The sequence below is a fragment of the Oryctolagus cuniculus genome, chromosome 1 (genome assembly GCF_051225735.1).
Source record: "Oryctolagus cuniculus isolate XC-2025 breed Fujian yellow rabbit chromosome 1, ASM5122573v1, whole genome shotgun sequence".
NCBI classification, from domain to species: Eukaryota; Metazoa; Chordata; class Mammalia; order Lagomorpha; family Leporidae; genus Oryctolagus; species Oryctolagus cuniculus.
The window spans coordinates 17,404,037-17,423,402 of NC_142867.1; the positions used below are offsets into that span (position 1 = coordinate 17,404,037).

Consider the following 19,366-nt stretch of genomic DNA (forward strand, 5'->3'; position numbering starts at 1 on the left):
TGGTCTCCTTTGCATCCATTTACAAAATGGATGCAAAGTAGTATTCCATTGTGTATATATACCATATTTTCTTTATCCTGTCATCAGTTGATCTGTATATAACACACAATATATAAGTGTATTTTAGGGGCCGGCACTATGGCATAGCGGGTAAAGCTGCCACCTGCAGTGTCCAGTGTCAGCATCCCACATGGGTGCCGGTTCAAGTTCCAGCTGCTTCACTTCTGATCAAGCTCTCTGTTATGGCCTGGAAAACAGTAGCAGATGATCCAAGTCCTTGGGCCCCTGCACCCGTGTGGAAGACCCAGAAGCTCCTGCCTCCTGGCTTCAGACAGGCACAGCTCCGGCCATTGCAGCCAATTTAAGAGTAACCCAGCTGATGGAAGACCTCTCTCTCTCTCTGCTTCTCCTCTCTTTGTGTAACTCTTACTTTAAAATAAATAAATAAATCTTTTAAAAAATAAGTACATTTGATCTAGGATATGTTTTGATTACCAACACATCTAACAGTTCCTCATTATTCTTTCATAATTGTGCTTATTTGTATATGAATTATTTAAAATTCAATGTAAAATAAACTACTCAAGTCACAAAACATAGTTCAATTATTTTCAATGTGGTTTGATTAAGCAATGTTAACCAAGGAAGAATATATATCTTTTTAAGATTTATTTACTAGCCGGCACCGCGGCTCACTAGGCTAATCCTCCGCCTTGTGGTACCAGCACACCAGGTTCTAGTCCCGGTCGGGGCACCAGATTCTGTCCCGGTTGCCCCTCTTCCAGGCCAGCTCTCTGCTGTGGCCAGGGAGGGCAGTGGAGGATGGCCCAAGTACTTGGGCCCTGCACCCCATGGGAGACCAGGAGAAGCACCTGGTTCCTGGCTTCGGATCAGCATGGTGCACCGGCCGCAGCGCGCCGGCCGCGGGGGCTATTGGAGGGTGAACCAACGGCAAAGGAAGACCTTTCTCTCTCTGTCTCTCTCTCACTGTCCACTCTGCCTGTCAAAAAAAAAAAAAAAAAGATTTATTTACTTATTTCAAAGGCAGAGTTACAGAGAGAGAGAAGGAGAGACAGAGAGAGAAGAGAAAGGGAGAGATCTTTCATCCTCTGATTCACTGCCTAAATGTCCACAATGGCCAGAATTGGGCTGAGCCAAACCCAGGAGCAGGTGTTCCTTCTAGGTCTCCCACGTGGCTGCAGGGACTCAAGCACTTGGGCCATCTTCCCTTGCTTTCCCACGTACATCAGCAGAAAGCTGGATCAAAGTGGAACAACCAGAACACAAACCAGCACCCATATGGGATTTCTATTGTCTCTGTGCCCAGCTGCTTCCACAGCATTCAAAATTCTATGCTCACAAGGCTTCCTGAGGCCAATAATCCTAAAAGTAATAATGTTCCTTGCTTAAAGTTCGAGGTAAAAGTTAGTGATATAGGATTGGTCACACAGGAAGTGTCTTTCTCACCCAAGGATACAGAGACCACAGCAAGCTCCAACAGCAGTCCTGATCCAGATAAAATGGTCATCCTGCCAGTTCCAGAAGAGATATAGGAAAAATGGGTCCCAGCCAGAAGCTACATTAGCACTAGTCAATATTTTTCCCTCTAAAAATAATTTTAGGGGCCGGCACCAGGGTGCAGTAGGTTAATCCTCCACCTGTGGTGCCGGCATCCCACATGGGCACCAGTTCTAGTCCTGGCTGCATCTCTTCCAATCCAGCTCTCTGCTGTGGCCCAGGAGGGCAGTAGAAGATGGCCCAAGTGCTTGGGCCCCTGCACCCATGTGGGAGACTGGGAAGAGGCGTCTGCCTGCTGGCTTCTGATTGGCACAGCTCCAGCCGCTAAGGCCATTTGGGGAGTGAACCAACAGAAGGAAGACCTTTCTCTCTCTCTTCCTCTCACTGTCTGTAACTCTACCTCTCAAATAAATAAATAAATAAATCTTTAAAATATAGATTTTATAATGTCTATTTGGTACCTTGTCCTGTTACAACCAATTAAGAAACATTAACTCATTGAAATGTCACAAATGGAATTTATGAAATAAGTGCCTTCCTTATGATTTTTTGCAGTTGAAGTAAATGAGGAACAGTTAGGTTGAATAAATTTCCTGGGTCACATTGAAACCTAGGGAATCTGATGCCAGAACCTGCCCTTACCTTTGCATCGACTACCTCCTCTGAACAAATGTCCTACTCTGAACAAATGCTCGTTCATATTCTAGTTGCCTGCTGTGTTGACCTCAGAGTCAGAGTGAAGACACCATTAAATCTTTTAAAAGAGGATTTGTTGATAAAAAATCAGGCTCATGGATTGGTCAGTCCTCAAAACTAGAAGCCACAGGGCCAGAAGAGATGACAAAACCAGGAGAGAGTGGTACAGTAACTGCCACACATGTCAGGAGGTGCTCCTGTCCATAGAACCCATAATTCCAGTCAGCTTAGAGTATTATTCATCTCTGCTGGGATGGGGATATTATGTGTCATCCCTTCCAAGTCCAAAAGATAAACTAATAATAATTAAAGAGACAAATGACAAAGAATGCTCATAAGAGCTAAGAGCATTTTAGCATTCAGTGTTAATAAGCATTTTACAAAGATTTTTAATTGATCCTGAAAATATATCATTAAGGTTTCACTCAACCTTAATGGTTTTACTATGTCCATAGTATCTATGCAAAACTCAGTTTGGATCTTGGGATTATTTTATTCTGAAACAATGCTTTTAACCAAGATAGTATACTAAACCCTGTCACCCATTCCATCAAAATGTACATTCAGAAAAAAAAAAATGGCAGTCATCTTCACCCAGCAAAATTCTTAAAACAATGTTCTCAGCACGAATTACCAGGTAAGATTATAATAATCAATGTTAATCAAAAAAGTGCAGCTACAATATACGTTAAGCTTTCCCTGTGGAGGCATAGAGAGAGAAGCCAGATGTGACAAAAGATTAGATTGTACAGAAACAGCAGTTGAAGAATACATACCCAATAACAATTCTATTCTAACAGGATTCTTCTTTTTGAGATACAATTACGAAAATAGTGAGTTTGCATTGTCTGATTTATGAAAAGTTGAGAATTCAAGATTCTCTTACAAAAAATATTTTAAATGGTATTTCCTTTTTTTTTAACTTTTATTTAATGAATATAAATTTTCAAAGTACGACTTATGGATTACAATGGCTTCCCCCCCATAACGTCCCTCCCACCCGCAACCCTCCCCTTTCCCACTCCCTCTCCCCTTCCATTCACATCAAGATTCATTTTCGATTATCTTAATAAAATGGTATTTCCTTAATAGGTGATCCATTATAGGCTGAGAATCAAGCCTAATCTATGCCATTATTGTTCAGGATATATTCAAAGCTCATCTGTTTAGAAACATCGAATCATTTCTTTAAAATGCAGATAGGCCAATACAAGCAGTCCGACTGAATGAGATTTCTAGAGCTCCGTCCTAGGGATGTTCATTTCAGCAAGAACTTTAACTGATTCTGATGGTACATCAAAGTTTAGCAACCAAAGGGACAATAAAAAAGTTTAAATGGGTTTTTATTTTTTAAGGTTTTTTTTTTTTTTTTTTTTTTTTTTTTTTTTTTTTTTACTTATTTGAAAGTGTTACAGGGAGAAGTAGAGAAAGAGAGAGAGAGAGGGGTCTTCCATCCACTGGTTCACTCCCCCAAATGACCACGACAGCTGGAGCTGGGCCAGTCCAAAAGCAGGGGTCAGGAGCTTCTTCTAGGTCTCCCACATGGATGCAGGGGCCCAAGCACTTGGGCCATCTTCCATTGCTTTCCCAGGCACATTAGCAGGGAGCTGTATCAGAAGTGGAACAGCCGGGACTCGAACTGGTGCCCATATGGGATACCAGCGCCGCAGTTTGGGGCTTTAACCCACTGTGCCACAGCACCAGCTCCAGGAGTTTTTTAAATAATAAATAATGTAGTACCCAAGCCTTCCCTCAAAGAGTTTATGTTGCAGTGTCAACATACTTTTCCATACGCTGTTTTCTTAGCCCAAAATCTTAGGCATTGTATTCTTTTCTCTTCACATTTTGAAGGATTTACGATTTTTATAGTTTACAATTACTTCATTGTAATCACCTTTTGGCCCAGAGATTCTTCATAGCATTTTTCACCTCTGCATTTCTGAGGGTATAGATTAAAGGGTTTAACATAGGAGTTATCATGGTATAAAACACAGCCACAGCTTTGTCAATGGAGAAGGTGGTCACTGGGCGCAGGTATACAAATATGCAGGGAACAAAGAATAAGATGACCACGGTGATATGAGAGACACAGGTGGAGAGGGCTTTGCGTCTTCCCTCCAAGCTGTGAGATTTCAGAGTACATAGGATGACCACGTAAGAGGCCATCAAGAGGAAAAAGTTCAACAGACAGATGAACCCACTGTTGGCAGCTACAAAGAGACCAAGGGTATGGGTGTCCATGCAGACAAGTTTCAGTAAAGGATTCAAGTCACACATGAAATGGTCTATGATGTTGGGACCACAAAAGGGCAGCCAGACTGTGAAAAGGATCTGAATAGCTGCATGGAAGACACCTCCAGCCCAGGCCACTCCCACAAGGAGGCTACACACCTGTCGGTTCATGATATTCATGTAGTGCAAAGGCTTACAGATGGCCACATAGCGGTCATAGGCCATCACCGTGAGAAGGATGATCTCAGCAGCACCAAAGAGATGCTCAGCAAAGACCTGAGTCAGGCAGCCTTGAAAGGAGATGGTTTTTCTCTCAGCAAGAGCGTCAGCTAGCATTTTAGGGGTCATGGATGAGGAACAGCAGCCATCTATAAGTGACAAGTAAGACAGAAAGAAGTACATGGGGGATTCAAGGGCTTTGCTGCTGCTGATGGTGATCACGATGAGTAGGTTGCCCGCTAAGGTGACCAGGTAGACAATTAAAAACACAGCAAATGACAATTTCTGGAGCTCCATATTTTGGGTCAAGCCCAGAAGGATGAACTCAGATACATTGTGCATCCTCATGATAATTCAACACAAGTGACCTTAGATTGCTCTGAAAAACAAAGACACAACCATCTGTAACAATGAGACTTTCACTTAGCAAAGAAATAAATCCATGTCTGTCTTATTTGTATAGTCTTACAGGAAGGAAAACAAGTGCAACACCATAACAACAGTTTTATTTTGTGTATTTTACAAGTGACAATGTAGATGGTATCTCTTTGTTCTTAATTTCCTGATTTTTAAAAATCTTCTACAGTATAAAAAAAAGTGTAATTTCTTAACTCAAAAGAGAAAATACCATACATAAAGTTTCAAAGTCAATCTTCCCTGTGGCCATATATGCAACATATTTAGAAATATAAATATGTATATCCCATCTTCAAGTAGGTACTTGGTACACTGCCCAGAGAAAAATCGAAATTGTTCTGGTAATTTTAGGCCATACAGAAAGATTCAAAGACAGAGCCATGCTCTGTGCCACTTTGCTTGGAAGCTTCTCAGTTTCCCCAGTACTTAAAATGGTGCTGCTACCTCCTCCCAGCCTCATAGGTTGTGATAAATGTCCATTATAGCGCTGGCCACATAGTCTCATGCTCCTCTTTCTATGATATTGTTCCTTGAAAGCAAAAATCATGCTTTAATACAACTTTGGTTTTCTTTATTTTTGCATCCCCAGCAGTAGCCAAAATATAAATACTGATAAAAATATTTACTGAAGGCCGGCACCATGGCTCATTTGGCTAATCCTCAGCCTGTGGTGCCTGCACCCTGGGTTCTAGTCCTGGTTGGGGCACCAGGTACTAGTCCAGGTTGCTCCTCTTCCAGTCTAGCTCTCTGCTGTGGCCTGGGAGAGCAGTGGAGGATGGCCCAGGTCCTTGGGTCCCTGCACCAACATGAGAGACTGGGAGGAAGCACCCAGCTCCTGGCTTTGGATCAGCGCTGTGCCGACTGCGGCAGCCATTTTGGGGATGAACCAACGGGAAAGGAAGACCTTTCTCTCTGTCTTTCTTTCACTGTCTATAACTCTCTCTCTGTCTCTCTCTCTCACTGTCTAACTCTGCCTGTCCAAAAAAAAAAAAAATATATATATATATTTACTGAGAGAAGGAAAAAATCTGAAAGTATTTCAAAAAGTTCATGGATGAAATGTAAGTAGAAGATAAATTTATTTTTATGTAAAAATATGGAATGCATGCATAATTTTTAATGATAACATTTTTCATAAACCTTTAAATACCTTTTGTATAACATCTTTTTGTATAACATCTTTTGTGTTCATCTTTTTATCTGTCAAAATTACCTATACTTAGGATTGATGTGAAGATAAAAATTATTTCTGAATATTGCTCTTTCTAGTGTCACTGTTCTCAAGGAAATATCATTAAAGAAAATTTTTAAATTATCTCTAAACACCAACAAAGGACAAGGAATCTGAAAACTTAAGCTGACCAAATGAAGAAAACATGGGAAACAAAAAAATTTCAGAAATGGAGGTTATCAGATTTTTTTTAAAAAGAGAATAAAAGCATCCTTTACATAAAGATTTTTTATTGTTTATTTTACTTTCTTATTTGTTGGAGTTTTTATCCATTTCCATGTGCATTTCCTTAAATACAACTTATACAAAATTTACTCCTTCCAAATATGCCTCATAAGACTAAGTGTGGAGATTTCCAGGTATTATTAAACAAGTTCACTATTTACATAAATGCTCATATATTCATTTTTGTATCTGTTGTAGTTGCCAATGTTATAAATTACAAAGCATGTAGAGAGACCTAAGAAAGGTTTTGCATGTGAAGAGATGAGAGAAAGAAGAAGAGATTAGAAGAGAAGAAAGGAAATGAGAGGAAAATGGATGAAGAGATGGTGAAACAAAGAAAGAAGGAGAGAAAAAGTGAAGAGGAAAAAGAAAAAGACAAAGGCATCTAAGGAAGATTTATCTTTTTCTCAAGAGACAAACAATTCATAAATTTTACTTTTTAAGAAGGCTGATTTTCAAGTAAATGTGTTATAATATGTCAAACTTACGTTGCACTTGAAATCCAAAATTTTTATCAAACTTATGGGCTGATTGTGGCCCTTGGAATTAAGATCAGAGTAAAATACAAGTAAATGTCATAGATTGCCCTTACCTTCAAACTGGTAAGAAAAAAAGCTCTATGTTTGAAGGTTATAAATGAATGACTTACCAGCTATTTTGTTGTAGGCTCAACAACAATTAAAATGATTGTTAAAATTTTCTTCAACACAAGTCTTGTGCAACTAAAGTAGAAAGAATGTTAATTTACTCTAAATTAATTATATAAAAAAAGTTTATAGGAAAGAATCTCAGGTAAAAATTGAAAGGAAGAAAACCATGCTTCTCCCACTGTCCAGAGCTTGACTCATCCTGCAGTTCTAAGACTTTTAAAGCTCGTCAGAACTTATTCACAGAACAAGCAATCCTGAGATAGTAGACCTATTCTCTTTATTTCAGTGGAATTTGGACTTTGGAAGTGGACTAAGTTCAAGTTCTTTTTTTTTTTTTTTTTTTTTTTTTTGACAGGCAGAGTGGATAGCGAGAGAGAGAGACAGAGAGAAAGGTCTTCCTTTTGCCGTTGGTTCACCCTCCAATGGCCGCCGCGGCCGGCGTGCTGCGGCCAGCGCACCGCGCTGATCCGATGGCAGGAGCCAGGAGCCAGGTGCTTTTCCTGGTCTCCCATGGGGTGCAGGGCCCAAGCACCTGGGCCATCCTCCACTGCACTCCCTGGCCACAGCAGAGAGCTGGCCTGGAAGAGGGGCAGCCGGGACAGAATCCAGCGCCCCAACCGGGACTAGAACCCGGTGTGCCGGCGCCGCTAGGCGGAGGATTAGCCTAGTGAGCCGCGGCGCCGGCCTAAGTTCAAGTTCTAACTCATTCTCATGTCTATGGAATTTTTATATAGATAGCCTGATAGCGTTGGTATGGGCCCTAAGTCCTGGGAAGCCATTTTTTAAAACTACAAAAGCAAATCCAACTATCAAACATAAGCTGCTAATAAAAGGTCACCTGGTTTGGAAACAACCTGAAGCCAATTCTTCCAAGCACTTTTAGAGCATCAGTGCTCAGACCACAGCCACAAAATTTTGGTCCTTAAGACTCCAGCTTCTTTCTCTCAAAATATCAGTAAAGACTCATGTCTAGTCTCAGCATATGCAAAGCAGAAGCATTACCTTTGAGACTGGCTCCACCTGGAAATCCTCACAGTTCTGATTTCTCAATTCCTTTAGCTGCCACAGCAGAGAAACACTAGCCTTATATAAATGGGTGACATTCTTTGCACTGTTTCCTCAAGGGAGGAATTACAGTCAGGAGTTTTGGCCAAAATGTCAACTAAACACTTATCTCCTCCTACTACTATGCACCATTGATGAATAACATTTAAACAATTTACATTTTGTCTTTTTTATATTTATCTGCAACAAATAAAGTTAGATTTAACTATTATCACAAAAGATAACTGGAACACAGATCATATTAAATAAATTAAATCATTATCAGGTTGGTTCTATCCTGATGAAACAGCAAAATGTCAAAGAACAAAAATACTTGTAGGGACACTTGCAGTATAGCAACATAGTTTAAGAACTTTAGAAACTGAAAATAGTCTTGTTCAGTGATTAGAGCATTGAGTACATTCCTGACATTTATTATTAAGATACGCACACATGAAATTCTAGTCACTTATGTACTCAGTTAAATCTGATTTGAGGGAGTAGGCATTTAACCTAGTAGTTAACATGTCCTCATCCTGTGTTGGGATACTTGGGTTCAATTTCTAGGTCTGGCTCCTGATTCTAGTTTCCTATCAATGCAAATGCTGGGAGGCAGCAGTGATGGGTCAAGTGATTGAGTTTCTGCCAACCTCATTGGGAGACATGAATTGTGTTCCCAGTTCCCACACTCTCCTCACTGAAGCCTTTGGGAACTAAACCAGCCAACAGTGCATAACCAAATCTAAAATTAGTGGGAGAAAAGAAATCATTAAAATTAAACAAGAAGTAAAAAACATGAAACAAAAAGGACAAAAAAGATCAGTAAAATGAAGAGCCACTTTTTTTAAAAACTAAACAAAATTGATACACCATTAGCCCCACTAACCAAAACAAAAATAAAGATAGAAGACCCAAAATAATACAACCAGAGATAAAAAATGAGATGTTATAAGAGATAATACTGAAATAAAAGAATTACCAGGAATTATTACAAACAGCCATATGCCAAAAAATTATAAAATCTAGAAAAAAATGGATAGATTCATGGACACATACAATCTATCAAAACTGAGTCATGAAAACAGAAAACCTAAATAGACCAATAACCAAGACAGAGCTTGAATCAGTAATAAGACTCTCCCAATAAAGAAAATCCCAGAACTGGATAGCTTCACTGCTGAACTCTACTAAACTTTTAAAGAAATAATTCCAGGGGCCAGCACCGTGGTGTAATAGGCTAAGCCTCTGCCTGCAGCACTGGCATCCATATGGGCAACCGTTTGTGTCCCAGCTGCTTCTCTTCCAATCCAGCTCTCTGCTATGCCCTAAAGCAGTAGAAGATGGTGTGAGTGTTTAGGCCCCTGCATCCACATGGGAGACCAGGAAGAAGCTCCTGACTCCTGGCTTCAGATCTGCCCAGCCCCCGCCATTGCTACCATTTGGGGAGTGAACCAGTGGATAGAAGACCTTTCTCTCTGTTTCTCTACCTCTGTCTGTAACTTTACTCTCAAATAAATAAATAATAAATCTTTTTCAAAAAAGAAAAACTAATTCAAATTTTCTCAAACTACTCAAAACAATTGAAAAGAATCTTCCCAAACTGCTTATGTGAGGCCAGCATCACCTTAAAAAGATACAACAAACAAAAAGAACGATAGACCAATAACCATGATGAACATAGATACAAAAATCCTCAAAAAATACTAGCAAATTGAATCCAATAACATATCAAAAAGATCATTCATCTGGACCAAGTGAGATTTATCTCAGGCATGCAGAGATGGTTTAACATACACAAACAATAAATGTGATCCATCACAAACAAATTGAAGGATAAAAATCAGATAATTGTCTCAATAGATTCAGAGAAAATATTTGATAATATGCAACATCTTTTATGATAAATATCTTTAGCAAATTGAGTGTAGAAGGAACATTCATTAACACAACCAAGGCAATATATGACAAACACACAGCCAGCATCATATGGATGGGGAAACAGTGGAAGCATTTCCACTAAAATCTGGAATCAGAAAAAATTACTCACTCTCACCATTGCTATTCAATATATTTCTAGATGTTTTAGCTGGATCAAAGTATACAAATGGGAGAGGAAACATTCAAATTATCCCTGACTACAGATGATACGATCACACATATAGGGAAACCAAAAGACTCCACTAAGAGACTATGCAAACTCATGAAAGTGTTTGCTAAAGATAAAATATCAAAACTCGAAATCATTAGCCTTTACATACACAGACAATGCTATGGCTAACAAAAGACTTGTAAGATCAATATCATTCACAATAGCTACAAAAATGTAAATACCTTGGAATAAATTTAACTAAGTATGTGAAAGATCTCTACAATGAAAATTACACCACATTAAAAATATATAAGAAGACACCAAAAAATATCATGTTTGTGTATTGGAAGAATTAATATCTCCAAAATGCCCATAGTATTCAAAGAAATTTACAGATTCATGTCCATTAAGATCATTCTTCACTAAGTATAATGGTTTTCAGTTCCATCCATTCTGTTTCTTTAAAAAAAGGATTTTATTCTTTTTTTGTGGCTTAGTAGTATTCATAGCATGTATACCACATTTTCTTTATCTGGTCATCAGTTGATGGACATCTGGATTGATTCCATATCTTAGTTATTGTGAATTGAGCTTCAATAAACATGGCTTACTGAAATAGGCCAGTCTCAAAAAGACAAAAATGTTTCCCATACCGAGTACTAAAAAAGTAATTGAGGGGCTGGCGCTGTGGTGCAGTGGGTTAACGCCCTGGCCGGAAGTGCCAGCATCCCATATGGGCGCCGGTTCTAGTCCCGGCTGCTCCACTTCCTATCCAGCTCTCTGCTATGGCCTGGGAAAGCAGTAGAAGATGGCCCAAGTCCTTGGGCCCCTGCACCCGTGTGGGAGACCAAAAAGAAGCTCCTGGCTCTTGGCTTCAGATCAGCGCAGTTCCGGCCGTTGCAGCTATCTGGGGAGTGAACCAGCAAATGGAAGACCTCTCTCTCTCTCTGCCTCCCCTCTCTCTGTATAACTCTGACTTTCAAATAAATAAATAAATCTTAAAAAAAAGTAATTGAGTGAAATTGACATTTTTGGATTTGATTATTATTTATAGCCCTTGCCTTGAGGAACAGTGGTATTTCTACTTACTATTTGTTGAGTTCTTTATTTAGTGGGTGGTTAAGCTTGTGATTATAAAATAAACTGAATGTGTGTCATTGTAAAAATAGAAAGAAAAAGAAAGAAAGGAAGGAGGCAGGAGGGTGGGAGTGTGGGAGACATGGAGGGTATGGTGGGAAGTATCATTATGCTATGAAATCTGTATATATGAAATACTTAAAATTTGCTTATCTTATATAAATAAAAAATTTTAAAGATAGCTTGTTCACTTTTAATAGCTTCATTTTTGATCTTGATGGTTTTTATTTAATTTATTTAATTGTTTAGACATGTTATTAGAGATACGGAAAGAGAGCTCTCTTTTTGTTCCTCAAATGCCTGCAATGACTTTGGGTGGACCAAGGCCAAAGACATGAGCCAGGATTGCAATCTATGTCTCCCATGTGGTGGCAGGAGTCTAATTAGTTGAGCCATCCCTCCTGCCTCCCAGGGTCAGCATTAGCAGGAAGCTAGAGTAAGATGTCAGAGCTGGGATTTGAGCCCATACACTCCAATGTGAGTTGTGGATGCTTTATCCCCATAAACACTGTCTACCCTTGCTTTTGAGAATTTCTTAATTCCTTATAAATTCTGCATATCAACTTTTGTCAGATGTATAGTTTGCAAATATTTTCTTTCTTTTACATATCATTTTTATGCTATTGATTGCTGTGTAGAATCTCCTTAGGTTGAGATAGTCAAATTTGTCTATTTTCACTTTTTTGCCTGTACTTTTGGGGTCTTAGCCAAAAATCAGGGCCTGTAATGATTTCTTTACGTATAATATTTTTCCAGTAATTTCGTAGTCTCATGTCTTATATTTTGGTTCCTGATCTGTTATGAGTTGATTTTTATAAAGCATGAATCTGGGAGTTTGGGATGTCAAGGCTTAGTAGTCTTCATCTAGATATCCAATTATCCCAAACACTATTTACTGAAGAAATTTTCCAGCATGTTTCCAGCCCTTTGTAGAAAATTAGATGGTTTGTAGTACTGAAGACTATTTTTGAAATCTCTATTGTATTCCTTTGATATTTTTGTATTCCTTTGTTTTAATTCCAACACACTGCTTTTTTTGTTATTATAGATCATAAGTGTGTCTTCAAATTAGGTATTGTGATACTTCCACCTTTGCTCCATTTGATATGAGTGCTTTAACTGTTCAGCTATTTATATGCTTCCATATAAATTTTAGTATTGTTTTCTTCTGCTTCTGTAACAAATGGTATTGGTATGTTGAAGGGATTATTTTGAACCTACATATTGCTTTGGGTACAGATATTTTAACAATATCAATTGTTCCAATCAATGAACATGAGAATTCTTTCCATTTTTCTGTGTCTTCAACTCCTGTCATCACTGCTTTATAATTTTCACTGGAGAAGTCTTTCACTTCTCATTTAAATTTATTGCTGGATACTTTTTGTACTGTTGTGAGTTGGAACTGCTCTCATGACTTCTTTACCAGTTAGTTTTTTACTGGTAGATGTGAGTGCTACTGACTTTTATATGCTGATTTTTATCTTTTAATGTTACTGAATTTGTTTATCCAGTTCTTATACTCTGTTAGTGGAGTGTTTAGGTGTTTCTAAATATAGAATTATATCATCTGCAAATAGGGATAATTTTATTTCTTCCTTTTCTGCTTGTATTCCTATTGCATCTTTCTCTTGCCTAGTTACTCTATATAAAATTTACAGCACTATATTGAATAGCAGTGGTAAGAATGGACACTCATGTCTTGTTCCAGATCTCAGAGGAAACACTTTTGGCTTTTCCCCGTTCAGTAGGATGTTGACTATGGGTTTGTTATACAGACCCTTTATTATGTTAAGGTATATTCCTTCTATTCCCAATTTATTTCCAGAATTTAATGTAAGACCCAAACAGAAAAATTACTGTTGTGAAAGATAAGAAAAATACTTCCTATATCTGTCTGGGCAATGTTGTTTAGCACAAGCAAGAAAAGCAAAAATGGATGCATGGTATTGCCTCAAACTAAAAGCTTCTGCCCAGCAGGAGGAAATAAAAGCTACCAATGGAATTGGAAGAAACATTTACAAATCATATAGGTCATAGAGTACTAACATTAAATTATAAAGAAGAATTCATACAACTCAATAGCAAAAAAACATATATACCCCAATTGTAAAAGGGCCAAAGGATGACAATACACATATTTGAAATGAAAATACACATATGTTCATCAGGTATATGAAAAAGGTACTTAACATAACCAATGATCACAGTAATACGAATCAAAGAATCTGAACATTTTATCTGTGTGATGGTCATATGCATATATATAAAGCATAAATATACATTCTATATTATGAATGTGATGATAAATGTTAGGATGTGGAGAAAAGGGAACTCTTGTATACTATTGCTGAAAGGTAAATTTGTATAAACATTGTGTAAAACTGTGAATATCCTCAAAAAATAAAATGTGATTACCTTATATTTTAGTAATCCAACATTTTTATTGTATATCCTAAGGAAATCAAAGCAGCATCTTGAATACATACCTAATCTGTGTCCATTGCCACACTATTTTCAAGGGAAAAGATAGAGATCAATCTAATTGTCCATCAATGGATGAATGGGTAAAAATAATCATATATATGTATACATATATATATACATGATTCTATATATAATATATTTTTTTTTTACACTTGCAGGTGTTTTTTTTTTTTTTTTTGACAGGCAGAGTTAGACAGTGAGAGAGAGAGAGACAGAGAGAAGGGTCTTCCTTTTTTCCATTGGTTCACACCCCATATGGCCGCTACTGCTGGCATGCTGTGGCTGGCACACTGCGCCATTCCGAAGCCAGGAGCCAGGTGCTTCCTCCTCGTCTCCCATGCGGGTACATCCTCCACTGCCTTTCTGGGCCATATTCTAACGTGTGTGTGTGTGTGTGTGTGTGTGTGTCTGTGTGTATCTTAAAAAAGAAAGAAATCCTGCCATTTGGGGCAACATGCATACTCCTGGAGCACATTGTACCACTTGAAATAAGTCAGGCACAGAAAGACAAATTTTGAATGATTTCAATTATTTGTGGAATCTGAAAAAATCCATTCACAGAAAGGGAGAGTAGAGAGTTGTTGCCAAGTAGGGTGAAACAGGGAAATGTTAATCATTGGATGCAAAGTTTTACTTATACAAGATGAATAAGTATTGGAAACCTAGTGAATAGCACGTTGACTACATTAGCAATATTATAATAAATATTTGAACTTTGCTAAGAGGATTTACCTTAAGATTATCACTATAAAATATAATGCTAACATTAAAGTTTATTGAAATATTAATTAGCTTGCTTTTAGTAATTATTTCATAAAGTGTACATATATAAAATATAGCACATTCTCAGTATATGCAATTTCAATTTGTCAAATATTGATCAACATAGCAAAAGTGGTGATAAAGAACAGCTTTTGGAGGCCAGTTAATTTTGTTCTCTCTCTGCTCCAGCTTTCCAGTGATCAATAATGATTTCCTATCCTGCCTCCCCAAAACATTTAATGCTGATAGGAAGACAGCAGCTCCTCTATCACATGAGTGAACAAAGAAATCACAACAGAATACCACACCCTGGAATCGTGCCTCCTTCATATTCACAAGGCATCCAAGTTTCTAAACAACTTACCATATAGGAAAAAAAAAAAAAAAAAACTCATTCACTTAGGGTCCAAACACAGGGAATCCAATTCCCCACCCAAGAATGGAGTTTTTGTCCAACTATGCCTCTCCAGAATATCTGCTTCAAAAATAAAAACTTTCCATCAAAATAGATAATTAGTCCCTGTGAGGGAAATCACCTGCTACAAGTGCCCAGGTCTTTATGGGAACTTCCTTAAATAGCTATGCAGGGAAAGTTGAAAATGGGTTTTGCTGTAGTTAATATCTGTACAGCAAGATTCGTCATGAGTGCAGTTACTCATTTAAATGTATTTCATCCACATTTTCTGCTGCTCCCTCAACAGAAACCACTGCCTTGCATAAAAGATCATTTCTCCATTATATTTCAAGCGAGTGCATTCCAAATTCAAATCTCAGGTGCTCCATGTAAATGTTTTCAAGCTTTAGACCTATAAAGACACTTTCTTAATAACAGATGATTTGATATCAAATTATGTGGAACCTCTTTCTAAGTGTGAAATACCCTTAATGTTGAGAAGTTGCTTGTTCCAAGAAGAGGGTCAGTTTCAAGATGGGATTGCTTCTGACAATATCCAAACATCTTTAGAATCATCTCAGATTACTAAGGTAAGTTTTTCAGTTATGTTGATGCTTATTAAAGATCCTTACTTTCCATATAGAGTGACAAGTATTTTTAACAGTTTTCACATGTAGTAATAGAATCTTTCATCTTCACCCAACTGTAGAAGCAAGTAAGTATCACTCATATGACTTGAAAGTTGAGAAAATTGAGGCTTAGAGAGACTAAGAACTTTGTAGGACTCAACTCTCTGAAACCAGGCACTATGCATTTGCCTTGAGGCACCTTCTGTAAAAATAAAGATTAATCATGAAAATAAAGCAAAATTTAAATATCTTTCACAACACAAAAGTCCCAAATAAGAATACTAGATGGCATAAATCACCCACCATTTAGTCCTAGCACAAACATTGAGAATCCTTTCTGGGGTCAGTTACTATGGATGCTATGGATCTCTGGTGGCTCTTGCACAGGGGTATCAGAAATGATTTTTCCTGGGTTTCTTGAACTGAATGTTTCTCTGTGGTATTTCTCCACTGTCAATATTTCCTATCTCCTGTGAGAATACATAATATATACGTAAATTAAAGTCCTATGTGTTTTAAAACATTGTGGTAGATGGTTTCATAACAATCTGTGAGGTGGATATTATTATTCTCACTTTATAGATGAAGAAAACAGGATATAAGATGCCAAGAAATGTATCCCGTATAAAAGAAGGTATACATGGAAAAACCAGAATTCCAATCTTTTTTTCTAAGGTTGATACACTTAATCAATATTTTAGTCATTATCAACCTTTGGCAAAAGAATTTGGGAACCTATGCTTCAGAGGTATATTAGGGAGGGAAAAGTTGAGGTTTAAAGAGTCAGAGATGGCCGGCGCCGCGGCTCACTAGGCTAATCCTCCGCCTTGCGGTGCCGGCACACCAGGTTCAAGTCCCGGTTGGGGAGCCGGATTCTGTCCCGGTTGCCCCTCTTCCAGGCCAGCTCTCTGCTGTGGCCCGGGAGTGCAGTGGAGGATGGCCCAGGTGCTTGGGCCCTGCACACGCATGGGAGACCAGGAAAAGCACCTGGCTCCTGGCTCCTGCCATCAGATCAGCGCGGTGCGCCGGCTGCGGCGGCCATTGGAGGGTGAACCAACGGCAAAGGAAGACCTTTCTCTCTGTCTCTCTCTCTCACTGTCCACTCTGCCTGTCCAAAAAAAAAAAAAAAAAAAGAGTCAGAGATAACAAAAAACCCTTCAGTGAATACAATAGCACATTTTTCTCAATATTTGAAAGTTCCAATATCAGTGTCTGTATGTGTTTGCTGATAAAAATTCTTCATTTAACTTGCCTCTGCTGTAATAACAATTAAAATAAAGATCATCATGAGAAAGGGGGATTACTAACTTACCATTTTTATTATAAAATAATATATACTAAAGGTTAAGATTTTGGAGGAAAATTATTAGCAAGTATAATTTGACCCAATGTTAGCACTTTCTTTTATTAGCAGTTGAAGTATGTGCAGGGCCTTAATTTCTCTATTATTTACTAATGTGCAAAATGATTACAAGTATGATAGTAACCAACATCATCTAGGTTTGAGGTGAAAAATATATCATCAGATGTCTACAAAGCCACTTACAACACACCAAGTGTTCAACAAGTTTTAGTTAATATAATCTTACTCATTATTAAGTTAATGTAAGTTATAGCCATTAACATTTTAATTATTAACATTAGTCTCTACAATTGTTTCTTCATCTATAAAGTGAATTAAATCATACAAATCATACAGGTGTTGCAAGTATCAAATGGGCTCATGGGTGCAAAATATTTACTGGCATGCAATGTACATAGCAATTCATCATTAATATTAAAAGATATATAATCTTGGCTATTGTAGAGGTAATTGGACTTTAACAATAATCATTAATTAACTCTTTTATGGTAGCCCTTAAAACCTGTCTTTGCATTCCAAACATCAAAATTCCTTTTATATCAACTACTTTAAATACTTTTTCCATTGAGGTTCCTTTCTCTGGCTCTCCACCCACACATTGAACTTTAGCCAGCTTTATCCAAGATAATCAAAGCTAGTTCCAAAAGGAAGAGCCCAAAATCTCCCCTTCCGAATGCCTCTTCATCTTCTAATTCACATTCTGTGCAACCTCCCAATGTTCCTGATTTTTAAAAACTAAACTGTAAATCTTTAAAGTGTACATTTAATTTCAACCTTTTAATCTTTTAAGTGTATATTCAATTTCAGGATTAGTTGTCCCAGTGCATAACATCCTGGTTTAAGTTAGACAGTAATTTCAGATGCATACAGATGGTCTACCTTTTGTGGGTATACAAAAGTTCCTTCTGTTTATACTTTTAAAAGAGTCTTGACCAGTAGGAAATGTGAGTAATCTTCAAAAATTCATAACCATTTTTATTTCAATAAAAACCTAACAATAATTTACAAATCAATAAGATGGAAGAATTCATTGTTTATTACCATGAAAAATTGTAATAAATTCAAGGATAAATTAAGAAAAATATTTTTTTTCAGGTAATAGCACCATCACATGAAATACATGGAGAACAGGAATAATGTGACAGAATTTGTTCTCCTGGGGCTTACAGAGAATCCAAACATGCAGAAAACGGTATTTGCTGTGTTTTTTGTCATCTACATTATCTGTATGGGGGGAAATGTTCTCATTGTGGTCACCATCACTGCCAGTCCATTGTTGAGGTCCCCTATGTACTTTTTTCTGGCCTATCTTTCCTTTATTGATGCCTGCTATTCGTCTGTCAGTACTCCAAAACTTATCACAGATTCATTCCACGAAAAGAAGACCATCATGTTCAGTGGATGTATGACCCAAGTCTTTGGGGAACATTTCTTTGGAGGTGCTGAAGTCATCTTGCTAACTGTGATGGCTTATGACCGCTATGTGGCCATCTGCAAGCCCTTGCACTACACAACCATCATGAACCGACGGGTGTGTGGGCTCCTAGTAGGGGTGTCATGGATAGGTGGCTTTCTTCATGCAACCATACAGATACTGTTCATCTTCAAATTACCTTTCTGTGGACCTAACATCATAGATCACTTTATGTGTGATCTGAACCCTTTGCTCAATCTTGCCTGTACTGACACCCATACTCTTGGACTCTTTGTTGCTGCTAACAGTGGATTCATCTGTTTATTGAACTTCCTTCTCTTGCTGGTCTCCTATGTGGTCATCCTGCGCTCCCTAAGGTCTCACAGCTTGGAGGGAAGGCGGAAAGCCCTCTCCACCTGTGTTTCCCACATCACAGTGGTTGTCTTGTTCTTTGTCCCCTGCATATTTGTGTACATGAGACCTGCAGCTACTTTACCTATTGATAAAGCAGTGGCTATATTCTACACTATGATAACTCCTGTACTGAATCCCTTAATCTACACCTTGAGAAATGCCCAAATGAAAAATGCCATTAGGAAATTGTGTAGTAGGAATGCCACTTCAGTTGACAAATAAGTGTTCCTGGAGCCCAGAACTAATTCAGTTGAGGCAAGGGTCAAAATAACATTTTGGATAATTTCCTTATGACATAACTTTTAGGTAAAAAAAAATAGCCATAGGATTCATAGATTCTGTGCTAAGGGAAGCAGAAAAAAGAAAAGAGAAAATCTAGTTCAAGACCACTTTTTGCATATTTAGATAATTCTATATAATTGGGACATAGTTTTACTAGTTTCAT

The 19,366-nt window shown here is 37.9% G+C and overlaps 2 protein-coding genes across 2 annotated transcripts; one reads left to right on the forward strand and one right to left on the reverse strand.

Moving 5' to 3' along the window:
- Positions 1-4,104: 4,104 nt before the first annotated feature.
- LOC100358408 (olfactory receptor 4C12-like) lies at positions 4,105-5,013 on the reverse strand. The gene has a single exon (XM_002709111.3). It carries the CDS (start codon positions 5,011-5,013, stop codon positions 4,105-4,107), a length of 909 nt encoding a protein of 302 aa, XP_002709157.3.
- Positions 5,014-18,204: 13,191 nt separating this feature from the next.
- LOC100358146 (olfactory receptor 4C46-like) lies at positions 18,205-19,143 on the forward strand. Its single transcript, XM_070062209.2, has one exon. The coding sequence runs from the start codon at positions 18,205-18,207 to the stop codon at positions 19,141-19,143; it is 939 nt and encodes a 312-aa protein (XP_069918310.2).
- The last annotated feature ends 223 nt before the right edge of the window (positions 19,144-19,366 follow it).

Coding starts and splice junctions, on each gene's coding strand:
- LOC100358408 (XM_002709111.3), bottom strand. CDS start 5,013: ATGAGGATGCACAATGTATCTGAGTTCATCCTTCTGGGCTTGACCCAA.
- LOC100358146 (XM_070062209.2), top strand. CDS start 18,205: ATGAAATACATGGAGAACAGGAATAATGTGACAGAATTTGTTCTCCTG.